At 40.7% G+C, this 16,703-nt stretch overlaps 1 protein-coding gene across 7 annotated transcripts in view; it reads left to right on the top strand.

Moving 5' to 3' along the window:
• Positions 1 to 613: 613 nt before the first annotated feature.
• LOC115365570 (titin-like) overlaps positions 614 to 16,703 on the top strand; it is a 29,990-nt gene continuing 13,900 nt past the window's right edge. For all 7 annotated transcript variants that reach the window (XR_003928769.1, XM_030060647.1, XM_030060651.1 and 4 more), the window contains exons 1-6: positions 614 to 947; positions 12,160 to 12,296; positions 14,237 to 14,422; positions 14,739 to 14,910; positions 15,429 to 15,608; positions 15,762 to 15,884. Coding sequence is in view for 6 of the 7 variants with exons in the window: in XM_030060647.1 (XP_029916507.1) it covers positions 12,162 to 12,296; positions 14,237 to 14,422; positions 14,739 to 14,910; positions 15,429 to 15,608; positions 15,762 to 15,884 (796 nt within the window). In the remaining variant the exon portion in view is untranslated. The remainder of the gene's footprint in view (positions 948 to 12,159; positions 12,297 to 14,236; positions 14,423 to 14,738; positions 14,911 to 15,428; positions 15,609 to 15,761; positions 15,885 to 16,703) is intronic.

Consider the following 16,703-nt stretch of genomic DNA (forward strand, 5'->3'; position numbering starts at 1 on the left):
AACATAATTATAATAATGATAAATATAGTTTTCTTGTGATTACACTACTAGGTTTTATTTTCTAATTTTTGGACAGATTGTTTGGTGATTTTAATATAATTTAAAACATGGATTTTTAATAATTATGAATAAAGTGTTCTTGTATTTACATTTACCAGGTTTTATTTGCAATTTTTAATGTAATTTTCTTTTTTTATTTTAAACAAGTTTCCTGATAATTTTCTGGTCATTTTTATTGTTTGCAATAATTTCTGTTTTTTAGGTTTAATAATGTAATTTTATGGTAAGTTTCTTGCATTTTTTTTTTTCTTTTTTTTTTTTTTAATTTTGGGGTAATTTTGTGGTATTTTTCGGTAATATTTTGTTCATTCAATTTTAAATATAGCCTCTTATTTTTTTTTTATTATTATTTTTTTTTTAAGAATTCAAGTTCAGGTTTCAATGGGTTTAAAACAATCTCATCATTTTCCATGAAATGATCACATTCAGTTTGCCAGTTTTTCAACTCTAAAGTGAGTACAGCTATCATGACAGCCCTCCTGTGAAGTTTGCTGAGCAGCGCTATAGGCTAGTGCTCTTCTTTAATCAGCTTAATCACCAGTTAATCGGTTAATCGCTTCTCAGGATGGCGCATTGTTTGAACTCTAATTTCAATAATAATAGAGTATATTTGTTTGGAGTGGGGCTTTGTTGTAATGTTTGTAGTAATAGTCGGGCTATGCATGGGGACGTGCATTAGTGTTACATTGTAATGTTAAGTAGAGAGGGTTAGAATTAGTTATGTAAGACAGCGGCGCAGGATTGGTGGCGGAGCTGAGCATGCGCAGAACGCTGCACCGACCAACACAATAAACCATCAGCGCTGTTTACGGAATTGAAATTATAAGTGGTCTTTTTTTTTTTTTTTTTTTTTTTAAGAAGGGGAAAGCTTTGAGTGAAGAGTGAAGGTGAGTTTTTGTGTTTGTTCCCGCTGCTCCGCTGCGGCTCTGCTCTCCCGGAGAGACTTGCTGCTTTCTCTGCGCCTTTATGGAATTAGGAGGGAGAAATTAGGACGGCCAGGGCATCTGGCGGACTGGAGACACGGGCATTAAATATAGCAGCAGTAGGCCTACATCCAGTCCGCACATCCTCACCGGAGCACACCGCAGCTCCGGTGCGCACAACTCCTGCCGTGCACTAAACCTAAAGAGGATCTTTTGATCGGGAACAAAATGTTCCTCATTCAAACAGACTGAGTGTCATTTATCACTCTTGCAGCATTCCTCTGTGCTCTTCAGGCTGCAGTTGAACTCCTATTGCCACAACTGTTTCATTGCTCTTTAGCTGTTTACTTTACATTCACGACAGATGTCACTTACTCAGTGTTAAGTCGTGTTACGTAGCTGTTTGGCTCGTGCTGGTGATTTATTACCACACTGTCCTGCATGCAGCCACCAACTTGTTGAAGTTGTGTAATGATTTTTTTTTTTTTTTTGAGTGTGTGTGTGGGGGGCACGCTCATCCAAGGTAAAGGTGATACTTGTATCGGTATCTGTGCGCCAAACAGACGCGGACCAGTTTGCATTTACACTCTGTTGTTTGTTGTTTACTGTGTTTTGGTCCTGTTGGGACTCTTTAGATTCTTCACTTGCAGCGTGGCTGGAGCACACACCCACTCCATACACACACACACACACACACACACACACACACACACACACACACACGCACCCAACCCCCCATTCCAACTCCCCTGCATTGGGAACTCATTGTTCTTTTGACTAAAGCGCGGTTGAAGTTAGTGAGACTGCAGATATTGTCCCATCACAGCCTGTAAGAAACCATTTCCCAGCCGCTGTTTGCGGAATTTTGTGCGCAAATAAAAGTAACAGAAAGTGCGCACTCAGCGTTTCGTGCGGCAGCGCAAGCCGCCGCTCTCAGTCCGCACTGCTGAGGGAAACTTGGATTGAAAACGACGCTCCATCTGCTCAGCGCAGGCTGCGTGTCGTCTGACCGCGACCAGCTCTGCTAACATGGGTCTGCGTAGCAAAACCTGAATGAGGCATGGACAACCGGCCTCTTAACATGTTTGTGAGTTTTGGGAACATCATGTTCTCAGTCAGGGGTGGACTGCACACAGCAAACAGCCTCTTCCTTGTTTTCTTCTCTAAACATGAAGCACAGTTTGGTGTTCGGGGTCCCTGTGCGTTCTGCGGGGAAGACCCGCAGAAAGTGCACTTTGTGAGGGACTTTAACTTTTTCCCACGAATTTCAGTCTGTGATGGCAGACTACAACTAAAATGTGTGGTTGGACTGATAGGAACCAGTATTGGCTGATCAGATATCAGCAAGTCATGACTTCCACCTGTGACCATAACTACATAAAGACATATAGAATTATATATAAGTATATACATATATGTACATGGATGTAGATAGATAGATAGATAGATAAAATTGCCCTTTTCAGTGTAAAACTATGATTTGAACATTCTTAATCAAATTCAGAAAATTTCTTTTTATTTTATTCAATTTATTCATTTTTATCTTTTTTTGTGTGTGGTGGGTGTGTTTGGGAATTTTCTTTTTCTTTCTATTCAAAATATTTTAATTTAAACAAATATTTTTCGTGATTTTTATTTATTTATTTTATTATTAACATTTTTATTTATTTTTTTGTTGTTTTCTTGTCATGTTCGTGTGAGTGTGTGTGTGTGTGTGTGTGTGTGTGTATACAATCACAACATCTTCCTAATTTTCAGGCTGCTCATTGCTCAAGGCGGTAATGTATCTCTCTACCACTAACTAGCTGGGGTGCTTGGGGGCCGGGGGCCACACTATAACCTTATAGAGCTGCTAATCCAAAAAGGCCTGAAATGGCCTGGGTTTCGGTGGAGAGTTTCATCGCCTCATGAAGGTGTAAATACTGTTTCAGAGACTGCTCCACCCTGACTAGAATAAAGTTCTGAGGTAAACAGTGAACACTTGGCATTTCCTGGCATATGAAAGTAGTAAAATGTTACAATTCCGAATATACAGGCAAAATACTACTTATTGGTGATTTTATTTAAAAATGTATGTATATATCAGCATCAGCAGTATGCATTGGTTCAGACTGTGCTTTAAATGTCACACAGACTGCGGTGACTACATTCAAAGGACCAATAGAAAGAGAAAAGGTGGCTGACCCAAAATGGGCCACAGGCTCTGTCTTAGGGGATGAGCTAAGCCACTGCTGATGCTTGAGGAGCCACCCTGCTATAGCTCACTTTTTGGCAACAGATACCGCTGATTGTTGTGCAGGTGATAGGCAGCGTGCGCTGGATGACACTGTAAAAGAGAGGACAGTGAGAGAGTGGAGCGTCTGGCTGCTTTGTGGATGGATCTGTGGTATTCACTACTCCCTGCCCTGGGGGAGCACCGAGCTGGCTTTCAATAGAGCCATGCATGCATGTACACACAAACACACACAGTCAGATGCCAGCTTTTTTTTATACTCAGTCTCTCTATCTGTTTTCACACAATGTTATCTCTCTCGCTCTCGCTCTCACACACGCGTACACTCACACAAACAAAACTGGACTTTATGCTTGGCTGGTGATGCTCAGTGACAGTGGGTGTGTGTGTGTGTGTGTCAGTGGCAGACAAAGCGGGACAAGGGGCAGGACTGTGGCATAGAAAATGGACAGGGATTCAACACTGCCTCCAGTTAAATACCAAATGCCATAAGTGACTACAGCCAGAAGCAGCTCCAGCATCAGCTATGAGCTGTGTGGATCTGTGTTCTGAATGAATATGTGCACAGTTTATTAGGGCTGTGTGATGATGTGGCATGGATATGAAGGAATACAGCATGCACCAAACAGACATACATTTTAATGAAGATTTTTTTTTTTTTTTTTGGCATTTCTGCTTTATTTTATAATGATAATAGAAAGAGAGACAGGAAAGGCACAGGAGAGTTTAGAGAGGGGATCACATGCAGTATATGGCCTGGATTCAGATTCAAACCCAGGGCGCTGTGGTAAGGACTCAGCCTTAATATGTGGTACACACTTTACCAGGTGAACACGAGGGCACCCAAAACTGACCCTCATCTAATCAGATTTAGTCCCAGGGAAGAGTTAAGTTGGGTTGGAATTAGAGTGTGGACACCTGGCCTGGGCCCACCAGGACCTGTCAGGACCCGACTTGGATGGACCTACTGTCTGTTCTGAGCAACTTCCTGTATAGTGCTGAAGTTTATGTGACACTGAAGGCAGCACGCAGGCTATTTCAGGCAGTAAATGTAACCAAGCGATGGAGGATAAGCAAAAGTTTGGGCTCACAGTATCTGTATCTGAAGAGGAAAAAGTATCCTGCAAAGGCAAAACAATTTTCCAATAAGCAGGACGTAGTCATGTTTTTCAGTGTTACAGTATGCACAGTGACAGAACAGTTTCACTTGAAATATGTAAAGCTGGGGAACAAATAAGCCTCATAGGAACTCAAATGTGCATCAGTGCAGTTGAAGTTGAAAACTCAAATATTGATACTTGGTACAAGTGTGCCAATAATGTATCACAATATATTGCCTTATCGATTTATTGTTCACCCCACTAGTTGGTGCCTATTTAGTACTGAACTGTGCAGCTGTCTATACGTAAAGATAACAGCAGTGACAGTGAAATTTAGTATTCTACAAGGTATGCTTTTCTCTTATTGTAATAATTTCTAGAGAATTAAATAACACACTGAAATTGAACTATTCCTCCTTTTGCTAGGGATCCCTCCTTGGAACCTCTTAAAAGTTCCTTGGGAATCCCTAGCTCCTATTTTGACAATAAGTGATACAGAACATAAACAAGCCACAAATGCTATAAATGGCATAATTTCAAAAACACAGAGTCATTGGGAAATATGAGATTTGCAGTTTGATTCTGTGTTACCCCTTCTTGACAACAAGAACTGACATGTAATGTAGGTGGGAAGCAGCAGTGTTCGCTGTGGATTAGCCTAAAGGTTCTATTCATGTTGTTGATTTACATACGTGGAGTTTGATGTTGTCCCTGTGGTTAGTCCACATACTGAGGAAACTGGTCCAGCCGGTACCTCGGCATGGCAGCAGGGAGGCAGGACTGGAGCCCACGCCATCATTATTACCATCAACCACTATGAACCTGCATAAACAACTAAATAAACTGTGCAATACAGAAAAGTAAACTAAGGATGCACAATACATCAGTGGCCTATTATCATCTAATAAATGAGAAAATGTATTTGTCATTATTGTTTCCATAATGTAATTTCAGCAGATAATTGTGTCTGATCATCTGGAGCCTGTTCTTCCAACAGCTGCAGTTCCTTGGTGGCTCTTTTGCATTACAGTTTAGGCATTTCACAGTCAGAAGTTGTTATTTATTATTATTATTACATTTTTTCAATTCAAAATAGTGTTGAGCATTTATGGTGCTTTCCATTGACTGTCGGACTTTCCGACTTCCCAGTTGTACCTTCCCACCTCTGTGCTGAATGTGTTGCATTGCAGCTGGCATGGACAATAGGGTGCCATCCCATTTGCCTGATGGACCATTATTCCAAAACCTCAGTATTCCCATAAATGTTCCATTGGACTTATGGGCTACTGGGCCCAATTGCCCAGTAGCCTGTTATCCTGAAAACAAACACCCATTGCTCTGAAGACATTTTGCTGTAAATAGTACACACTGTGGAGCTGTTAGAGTTCAGAGACTGAAGGTACTATGAGTTTTGCTGAGAAATGCAGCCGCCCCTGTTTCCCCCAGCATTAACCTGAGAAAACCTCTGTCTAAACCAAATTTACAGAGTGGACATTTTTCAGACTGTTGGGGTTTCGGAATAATAAGCATTTGTTATCAGGGTTAGGGCCTTCAGACTAATGGGCTTTCAGTCTAATGAGACATTTTTCAGACTATACAGGGTTTTGGCCTATAGTTAAATGATTATAAATTTATGGGTGTTTTGGCAAACAGAGAGCTTTGAGATCTTGATTGTAATTGCATACGTATCTGGTGTTCCTTTGCACGATGCCATGAAGGGGACGTGGGGCATGTTGGGTATATCCCAGTTCTGAGTTCAGTGGCATGCTTCATTACTCTACTATCTGCCAACATGGTTTACCCTAAATTATTAGCATGCACACCGCTATCATGCAACATGTGTGTCTAATTGTCTAGCACTAGAATACCATTGAACTTGGGACATAGGGGTCATTTTGGTCATTTTCACATCACTTACTGAAGAAGTTGGCACTGTAGTCCAAGTTTGAGTCAGGCCCTCATATGCATATATGCATTTCTATCATGCTTGTGTGAAGAACAGGCTGTGTAAAGTAGCCAGTGAGTATTTGTGTGTTGGAGGGTGTGTGTGTATGTGTGTAGTAAATATGCTCCAGGACCTTCTATAGGACCTTTTACTCCTCTGCCTCCTCCTCCACTCCCTGAGGCCAGGGGTCGTTGGTGTGTGTGGGGAGTGGTGGTTGGTGTCAGCTGTCAGCCATGTTTGCTTCCTGCTTAAACAGAGACCTACAGATTCCTCTTATGCAATTTAACACTACTGAGCAGTGACTGGCTGGAAAGTTTGTTTGAGTATGGATGTGGGGGATTGGAGAGAGAGACGAGCAGGTTTAGAGTGTTTGCAAGGCTCCTTGCCTTTTAGACTTTACTGATTGTAGCAGGTGTCGGTCAGTGACCCAACAGTAGAAGTGTTTCAGGGGATGAAAGACACTCTGTAGATAATCCACTGGATTGCAAGGAAACATCCCTGGCAGACTAGAGGTATGTGGTGGCAGCCACAGGAGCGAAGAGGTGTGTCTTGTTGTGAAATTATGTTGTGGAGGTTTGTGTGCATTTTAAAACCAATCCATAGATATTATCACCAGTAATAGTAGTGGTGGTATGGGTAGGTATTGTTCCAGGAAAAGCAAAAGGTCCAAGACACAGGCAAAAAAAGCTAAACAGAAAACAAAAGTCTGAGACAGAGCAGGTGGACAAGAGAAGTCCACACTCAGCTTCTGTGTACCTCAACCGGCCCTGTGTGTTTCAGGCTGAGAAATGTTTAGTGTGCTTTTCAGAGTGCCTTTTGAAAAGCAGAGAAGGAACGTGACCTTTTTGCCATCGAGGGCTAAAGGGGCGGGATGAGCTTGACCTCTGGCCAAAATGAGTGAAAGGCAATGTCTTCAATGTAGCACAAAGTTAGCTGCTACCCAGAGTTAGTTGTTCTTCACAGTAGGCCTCAAATATGGAGCAAACTGTAACTATTTGTGGGCATCATTTGTTATTTGTTGTTTGAAAACTGATGCAACTAATTGCAGCACAAAACTTCATTTTAAATCTTTTTGTATACACAACATAGAAGACAGTTTTGCGCCAATGTGAAGTGTATTTTTTCACATGGTGCAGTTACATACAAAGTCAATGTGAAGCATGAGATTAAATTTATTGAATCAAGTCAAAATTCACTTTGCTTTTGTTCTGAACAATACATTACACAGTATGGCATCAGATTGCAGAAGATACTGATCTGATTTTTTTTAATGTTTAGAAAATCACTTTATATACTTTTAACAAATAAACCTAATATAGGGAAACCAACACTCATAGACTGTGTAATCATCCTGAGGTTAAATAAATATATTTGAGGGAAAGCCTTTAACAGCCTTAGTCTTGACATTGTTTGAAGGACATGGTCAATGTTGTGCTGACCTTCTATTGGATATTTAACAGAATTGTTGAACTTGGTGATTTTAGATTTGTTAGCTTTATTACAGTCCAGTGTGATGGGGGTATCTTCACTGATTTCGAAGAGGAATCAAATAAAAATTAAAAATAAGTGTAGCATACACCAAATCTGAGGCAATAATTCTGATGTTATAATTATCCATGAAATGGGTTGACATTAACACCTTCCTCTACATGGAAACATACAGTAGTGTGCAGTGATGATTACACGCCACCATTTTTGTCTAAAAAGGGCCTTAATATATTAATTCTTTCATTTTTTTTTTTTTTTTTTTGGTGGAAATGTATTGAACAATACTACTGCCCAAACCTGAATTTTCTGCTATAATCTGCTCTTTTAATGTGAAGTGCTGTTTACATGTCACCATTTATCAATGTGAGAGATAAATACACCAGCAAACACTAAAGTTAACCCAGAATAGCAAGACACATCACCAGTAACTGTGTTTTTGGGTGGAGCTTTCCTGCCTAAGTCCCACTTTGGCCATTTCCTACAGGAAATTTTTTACACGTCCTCTTGCTAAGGGATCTTATTGTATTTTCCATCATCAAGTACTTGAAGTTGTTGTATCACATTATTAAATGACTTGTTTGCACATGTGTTTGGTGAATTTCTAATCACTCCATGCGCTGACTGAATTATCCTACATTGTCTCTCAGACATGCTAACTGAACGGCTTTCCAAACTCAGTGTTGTGCCACAATCATTCTGTGTTCACATCTACACCGGCTCACTGTCAGTCCTCCCAGCTTAGTCTGATTGGGATTGACAGGCCTAATAACAATGTCAATGTGGGTCTCCACTGCAGAGACATGTGATTGCTTGTATGAGGGTGAGGTAGCAGCTGACATTTTTACACACCTTGATATCTCTACTCAACAACATGATTCATATAAGGGCTTTTTGATTAAGGTAGCTTTGGTTTTAGTTAGGTGTGTTTTATTCAAGTGTATAACCTAGGATTGGAGATTATTTTCATAGACTTCTAGTACCTTTCGTGAATCCCTAGAAAACCTTGCATGTTTTGCCTTTAACTCGTACCAGACTTTGGGCTCCCTCAGCATGTGGCTGCCTGTTTCCACTCTCCTAACAGTTGGGAAGGCCGTCATTAGCTTGTTTTTTTGGGCTATCTTCAAGCCAGAGGCAAATGGTTTGACACGTTAGCCACGATGTTAGCCTCAGGTGCTCATTTACTGTCACTGAGTCCAAGCGGAATCAGATCCTGCCTGTGTGTGTACTCTAATGACACTGCAAAACAAAAGCACTCCAGAAAAAGCTGATAGGAAACAGAGCTTTGACTTGGATTTGATTCTTTGTGTGACGAAATGTACCAGTGGTGACTTACAGTTCTAGTACATGGCAACCACTCAGCCTTTTTTGATTGTTTTCCCATTCTAAATAAAGCTAAGACTTTCGCAACTGATTAGCCTCACAAGAGATCACTGAGGATCAAAGTGAACTAATGGGTATTTGTTGGACAGGTGAATTGGATCAGATTACCTTGGCTCAATTCAGATTTAGTCTCCCATAGGACAGCTAGTGGTCGAGTAGACCACTGCTTCACTCAGTGACATGCAGACTGAGTGAGTGGAGAGGCGTTGTTTTATCTGGTTGGGAGATCAGCAGTCAAACAAAGATGCATTTGCCACACAAAGCAAGGAAATGCACAACTTGCAAGGTGCCTGCTAGTTTGCAAGCCTTATGGTCATTGCTTTGTTATCTTAATGTGTAAGGGTAATTCTGTCCATTTTGCAACTTAGGCAATATTTTCCCATCATTCATATCATACTGATCCATTCTGGCCAAAATCTCATTTACTTCACCAGAGAACTACTCCGCTCTTGCTTGCCATGGTGCTTTCTGAAATAGTCCTTACAGGCCAATGGGCACTGAAAATCTGCTGATCAAATTAAAAGTGTTAGAGATACTAACTTGTTCTGGCTTTCAAAAAACAGGCAGCCACAGCCGGAGTGAACAGCACAGCCCCAAAGCGAGGGTCAAGGTAGCGTCAAAACTGTTGGACAAAGACGTGGCTTCTGACAGGTCCTCTTCAAACGGGCCTGTCTCTTTAAAGAGTGACAGGCCGAAAAAGACATAGTTTCTTTTAGTTTATTTTTTGTGGTGGAGAGAATATGAAAATAAGGTCACGTTTGGAATTTTGTTTTAAAGGGATAATTCACCTATTTTGAAAAATGTGGTATTATTTCACTCCCCACAGCTGTAATGTAGGACCTTAGTGGTGCCTGTCCCACGGAACAAAATAAATAAATAAATAAATAGATAGATTTTAAACATAAACATTAGAACCATCTCTTTCTGCAGTCTAAGCTCTCTGTGCTGGTCTCAGTACACGTATTCAACAAAGAAAACAAATGATAGCAAAGTGAAGTAACCCACTTGTGTCTCTGTGGTGGCTGCTGCTCCTCTGCTGTGGAGGGATCCAGGAAGTGCAGTAGTTATTCGATCTTTGTGGATGTTGATATCAGGAAAGACACAGTTATAAACTAATAATTTGAGATAAACTGTCGCCCATGTCCATTATTGTATGTGCATTTTAGTTTCAAAAAGCAAGATTTAAAGTGATGTTAAACCTTTTAGTGGATTAAGGTGGCTATTTTTAAGAATGGAGGCTAACAGTTAGCATTTGGAGCATCCAGCCAGTATCCAGTACTTAGTAACAATGAGAGGAAGATAGCACCACGACTGTCCTACACAACAGCTGGGGCACTGGGGTCATAAATCAAAATTTTAAGAATGGATGAACTATCCCTTTAAGTCCTGCTCCTCCTTGGGGCTGATGTATGGCATATTGTAGGATCCACAATGCTCCATACTGTGTTTCTTGTGTAGACAAACTGCTTGCACAGAGAGCCAGCATGGCCAGTGCTCTCTGTGTGTAGCACTAGATGACAAGACAGATGCCTGATAATCTGTATCTAGCAAAGCTGCCCAGCCAAACAGCTCAGGCCCTGTCGCCCAGAGGTTATATAATGCTGCTGTCTGCTTTACCAGCAGGGCTTGTATGGATAAAGCCGCTTAGAATGAACATTTGGTCTTCTTTTTGAAAGAAAGATTAGGACCAGTACATAAATGTGCTTGTCTCAAGAATTCTCTCAACTTCAAAACAAGATTCCAGTAAATTTGTTGTCTCCACAAGTATGATGAAGTAACAAATGCAGCATGTCACCTTGAAGGACAGAGGAAATTAAAGAGGAGCTCACAATGGAACTTCTGAAATGGACGTTTTTATGAATCATTCACAGATTGATTCAAAGCAACAAGCAGTAACAGTACACAACTGTGCAGAGGGGACCACAGAAATCCAGGGGACAGTCTCTCTATGTCTATGTTGTGAACACTGGTGTTCCAGTAAATCACATATGAAAAAATAATCCTGAGGGAAAAAAAAACACTGGGATATAGCTTTTGTTTTTCAAATGTGAAAATGGTGGAAATGAGCACATGGTTTACAGTGATGGTCCCGCAGGCAAGTCAGCAAAGCAGTGACAGCTGGGTTTGTGCGCCACATTGCACATCTTTCAAACTTGTGAAGTCAACTTTTAAAGTTGACTATTTAAAAAAAAGGAGATTGAATGGAGTAGAATGGACATTGCTGTGTTTGCCATGGTCATCTGGCAGATACAGAATAAAATGGCAATTATACTTATATGCAGGGGCGCCGTATATGGGGGAAAAGTTAGGACAATTCCAAGGGCCCTTGCCTGACAGGGGCCCCCAAAAATAGGTAAAAACTAATATAAAATTATTAAACCATCGTCGAGTAAATATATATATATATATATATATATATTTTTTTTTTTTTTTTTCATGGGGCCCAAAATTCCTGGTGGCGCCCTTGCTTATATGCTATGGTGACAAGTCAATAGGGCCGTGAAGTCCTTGTGCTTGCTTGGGAATCGTGCTGTAGCTGTAGCCTGACAGCAGAAGCGACTTAAATATGAACATTTGAATCTGTGTGTCATGCTGTGTCACACAAGGTTAGCTCCTCCAGTCAGCGTCTGCAAATAGCACACCTAGCTGCTCAGCATCATCAAACAGACCTTTTACTGAATGTAACTCCTTAAGCACTACACTTCATGCATTTACCTCATTATCTGATTTAATGTCCTCATTTGGACATGTTTAAAGTTGCAGAAATATAACTGTGGGTGCGGTTTTTTCGCACTGCCTATTGAAAAGTTGTCCACCCTAGAAGCATCAGTCTACATATTTTCACTGGCTGTTTCATCTGCCTTTCGACTAATGTCAGTTCAGTTTTTGCCTCCTTGGGGTCTACACAGCAGTGTATTATCCCTCAAAGCTGAAATAATGGATGGGAGTGATGACAATGGACTGGATGTGGGTCTGGAAGCCGGCCTTCTCTCATCACTCTCATTTGCTCTCCCCTCTGTGCTGAAACAGGGATGACGTTCCCTGTGGATCTCCTGGCTGATGTCAGGCAGGGAGAGCTGGAGCGTGCAGCCCAGAACTACATGAACAGCCTCCTCTTCAGCAACCCTGACTCTCTTCAGCTGCTCACACTTGCCAACGCAACCCAGGTAAAACCCTGTGCATGTGTGCACACATTCTCTCTCACCCCAGATACAGCAGCAGGTTCACAGAGTTCACAAAAACAGGATTTAATTTGTGAACTTTTTGTGCTACAAAGAGCATTAAAACAATGGGATTAAGTGAGTTCTTGGGGCCAGATGCATAACAGTGCATATGCATAATTAGAATACACATGCCATTTCCCACACAAAAATCACAATTAAAAAGATTGTACTTTGAGAATGTGATTTGCTCCAGTGCTTTGGTGATGTAGCGGAATAGCAAACAGAAGGATAAAGACAGAGGAAATGTTATTTTCCTTGTATTTGGTGCTTGATACTTTTCAGAGCCCAGTCCCACAGAGCTTTTTTTTCTCCTCATTTTTAATATTTTGATAAGTTTCTTGTAGTTATCTCAATGTTTTTGACCGTATTCAGGTCATTTTCTTTTGTTTTTTCTTTTGTTTTATTTTTTACTGTGCTTTCAAAAACTATTTTAAAGCTAATTTACTTGTAATTTGTTTAAGTTTTCATTTCTTGCATATAAGATAATCCCTTTTTCTCTATGCTTCTGAAAGAAATCAAGTGAAGTTGCTCAGGTTTCAAATGGTTAAACTAGTCACCTATTAGACTGCAGTAGAGTTTCATGATGATAATAGTTATTTTTTTAAGTCAGTGTGTCCTTTATTTGTACAAGCCGATTTTTTATTTTTTATTTATTTATTTATTTATTTTATTGTAGTACATGTTTATAGGTTTACATACTGGCCCCAAATCTTACTGATGGAAAATAACACTATTGAACACTATCTTGGCTTACAGTATAATTATACTATAAGCAAATAATTACACACTACAGCTCACAGTATATAGTAGTGCATAATATCTGTGTATAATGATACTATGTCTACATTGGCCAGTGCAAGACTAAACTAAGAAAATGAGCGCGATTTCTCTAACCCTTGATGATGAGTGGCATTTATGTCCAAACCAGGTTGGACAAAAGCTTTATGTTGTAGACATACTCACAGATTCACAATGAATAATGTACACAATGTCCATCACCTAAACAGCAATTCATAAAGAAAGCATACATCCATGAAGGCATGTTCCCAGTTTTGTTCGTGCAGGTTTTTAAGTTTTGATTTCCATCTATCATTCTTTTGCCTCTAATTGTTTAGAACTTGAGCCCCTCCTGACCCCACTGGACACTTTCAGGCTAATCCAGAATCCAAATTAGGAGCCGCTGCCATAGACAGCAAGGCTACAGAGTACATTTAACCTCAGCTTACACTCTACAGTATAGGCTGTTTAAGCTACAAATTAGCTGGCTTTCCACAACTACTGCAGAATGAAACTTTATTTTTTTCCCCCTTTGGATGCCACTTTGTTCAGTGTGTGCTTTAACTGTCTTGTACTGAGACCACAGTTTTTCAGTGTTTGACTGACCTGTCCCGTTGTGTGTTCCATCCCCACCACTGCCAGCTCTCTCACTATATTCGCATAATGTCCTCATTTTGGTAAACAGCATCAGTTTGATGTTGGACATTACCCATTATGCCACTTGTTCTCCATTTTTATTTTTTCTGATATCTTTCTGCTACAAAAGTGAGCTGCTGTGCTGACATCTGTACTTAGCAGCTGCACCGTCTCCCCACTTATGAGCCTTACCTTCGCCTCAGACCTCGGTTAGCCATACCGAGATGAAAGACTGGAAGTGACAATGGAAACGCAATTGGCCTTGGAATGCACTAGCACATTCGCATTTTGCGCTACATTGGAAAGCCTGGAAGTGGAGAGCTGTTGGCTTTTGTTGAAGTAGTGGTGTCAGTGCTCCAAAAGCAGCAAACACTTAAGCAACAGCACAGTGTCCTTCATACAAATGTGGGGAGATATGGTTGAGGAACTTACAAATTTTTGGCTCTGACTTCTCTGTCTGTCCACTTCAGGTAACCATTGGTCTTTCCAATGTGGGCTTTGTCCCCATTTATGGCGGCAATGATAGGCAAAAGGTCCTGGCCCTTTTCTCCCCAAGTGATCCATTCACAGCTGTGGCTCTTTACTTACTGGACCGATGGTGGACAGTAGATGACATTCTCAAGACATCAGACCCTGCCAGAGATGGAGCTGTGCAGGTAAGAAGACACAGTTCACCGTCTTGGTAAACCACTAACAGGTCATTCACACAGTTGGGTATGAACATCTGCTGCACATGGGCCAACTGCATTAAATAAAAAGACATTTGCTAAGTATAAAGCCTATTGCTAGTGATTCATGTAGCCTATTCTCCACTATGTGATTTTGTCATTTTATGAGCAGAGAATGAGCCGTGAGAATTAAAGCATGTTCCCATAAATTGTGATCCTGAAATACAATTCATTCAAAACATTTTAAGGAACACGCAATTTAGCTAAGAAAAGCATCTCTGTGTTCTCTGTGTGTTGCTTCCAGGTGGAGACACTTGGCGAGAGAATTGTTCTGTACATCCTCAACCGTGTGATCTACAGAGTCAAGGAGATGAGCACTGAGGAGCTTCCCTTCCTCTGCCATGGGGAAAATGCTTATGCGAAAATCCTCTGGAGAAATGGAGAGGCTGTTGGTTTCTATTCGGTCAAGCCCTCTGGTAATTAATGTGATGTGCAAAACATCTCTGCTGAGATGTCTTGACTTCACACATTGATTGTAACAATAATTCCCTTGATACCGTAGTTTCTGTTGCTGTCTGTAAAGATTAAAACCCCTGCCTCGGCCTACTGAGCACACCCAGGCCATGAGGTGTACAGGCAGGAAAGCAGAACTCAAACAGAGCACCATTAATACAGCATTCTCCCATCATCTTCAGTGTAAAATCTTGCTCCTTCTCTGAATGTCACTGCAGGCAAATTTGTCAAAAAAGATCCTTTGATCTGTCCTCTTAAAGAGACATAGAGTGCTGTTTCTAGTTACATTTCAGTGAGGTCTTGAAGTTCTCTGGGGATTGTTCGTCTCAGTCTCATGTGTGATACTGCGAGCCCAGTCCAGTATTATTATTAGTAGTAGTAGTAGTAGTAGTAGTAGTAATAGTAGTAGTAGTAGTAGTATTTTCATATTTTGGAAACTGTTCCAGTGTGTTCATTCTTTTCTGTCTCATTTTTCTTGTAGGCAGCTTACACAGTTCCTTCTTAAGCAGAAGCTATCAGCTTCCTGTCATGGACTCCATATTTGTCAGAAAATGTCACCGCGGTAACGGTCTTGGCCTCAAGATGCTGGAGGACTTTGTGCTCAGTTTCAAAGAGGACTGCCTGGGGTTACGGTACCCCCTTACAAAAGCCATGTATAAAGGTACATAGATCCTTTATGTAGCTAATATACCTTACTGAATGACTCTGTGGAAATACAAAACACAAACTGATTTACTCTCCAACAGTTTGGCGCGTTTGTGCTGATATTGTAGTGGCATAATGCGAGTTTCTCCTTGTTCCTCTGCGTCCCCAGTTTGTCAGACGTACCTGAGCCAGTACCCAGAAGACAGAGACTTGCTGTGGGAGGTGGAGAGCATAGGTGGGCCCAGCCAGAGGACCAACATAGCCAACAAAATCCGGACCATGGATTTGAGTGGTAAGGAATGACGACAGCTATACAGTGAGGTTTCACTGAACGATAAACTGCCTCATTGTAAACTAGGAAGGCCAACACCTGGCTTCTGAAAAATTTATATTTTTTGACTTGTTCACTTATGTGGGACAGTAGCCGTGTTATCTGCTCCAAATGCAAACTGTTAGTCTGCTGCCATTGAGGTGGAAAATAGGTGCCTTAATCCACTCAAAAAAACAATGATTACAGACTGACTTTGATAATGTGTGGCTGAATTTTTACAGCCCAAAGTGGTCTTTAAAAAACAGATCAACAATAGAACTATTTTCTTGTGTGGTCCAAGCTGTCTGTGCTGGTCTCAAGTTACTACGGTTGCTGGCAGGAGCCCGAAAGCTTCATGAAACGTGTGATAGAGGGACACAGGAAGCTAACCACAACATGACTTGCCAGCTGTCTTTTAATACGATGTAGAGAGTTGTTATTTTTGTCCTCCGACATGTGAACATGTGTTCAATGAAGAAAACAAATCAAGGAGCTATACAGGAAGTGCAGAAGTTACTGAATCTTTCTGGATGTTGATAACAGGAAAAATAAATCAAATCAAATCACACTTTTACGTATTGCAAAATTGCAATATGTAACAATACAATGACAACACAACAGTACAGTGAAGATACAGCCATGCATAAGGAATGGCAAAATAAGAAATAAGAGACATAATAGAAAAGAGACCAGTGAAGCATGGTAGAAGAGGGATAAAACTGTATTAAGTCACAAATAATAATAAATAGTAAAATAATAATAAAAATACTAAAAATAAAATACATTAAAAATAGGTAAGTA

This window comes from Myripristis murdjan, chromosome 9 (assembly GCF_902150065.1).
Source record: "Myripristis murdjan chromosome 9, fMyrMur1.1, whole genome shotgun sequence".
Lineage (NCBI taxonomy): Eukaryota > Metazoa > Chordata > Actinopteri > Holocentriformes > Holocentridae > Myripristis > Myripristis murdjan.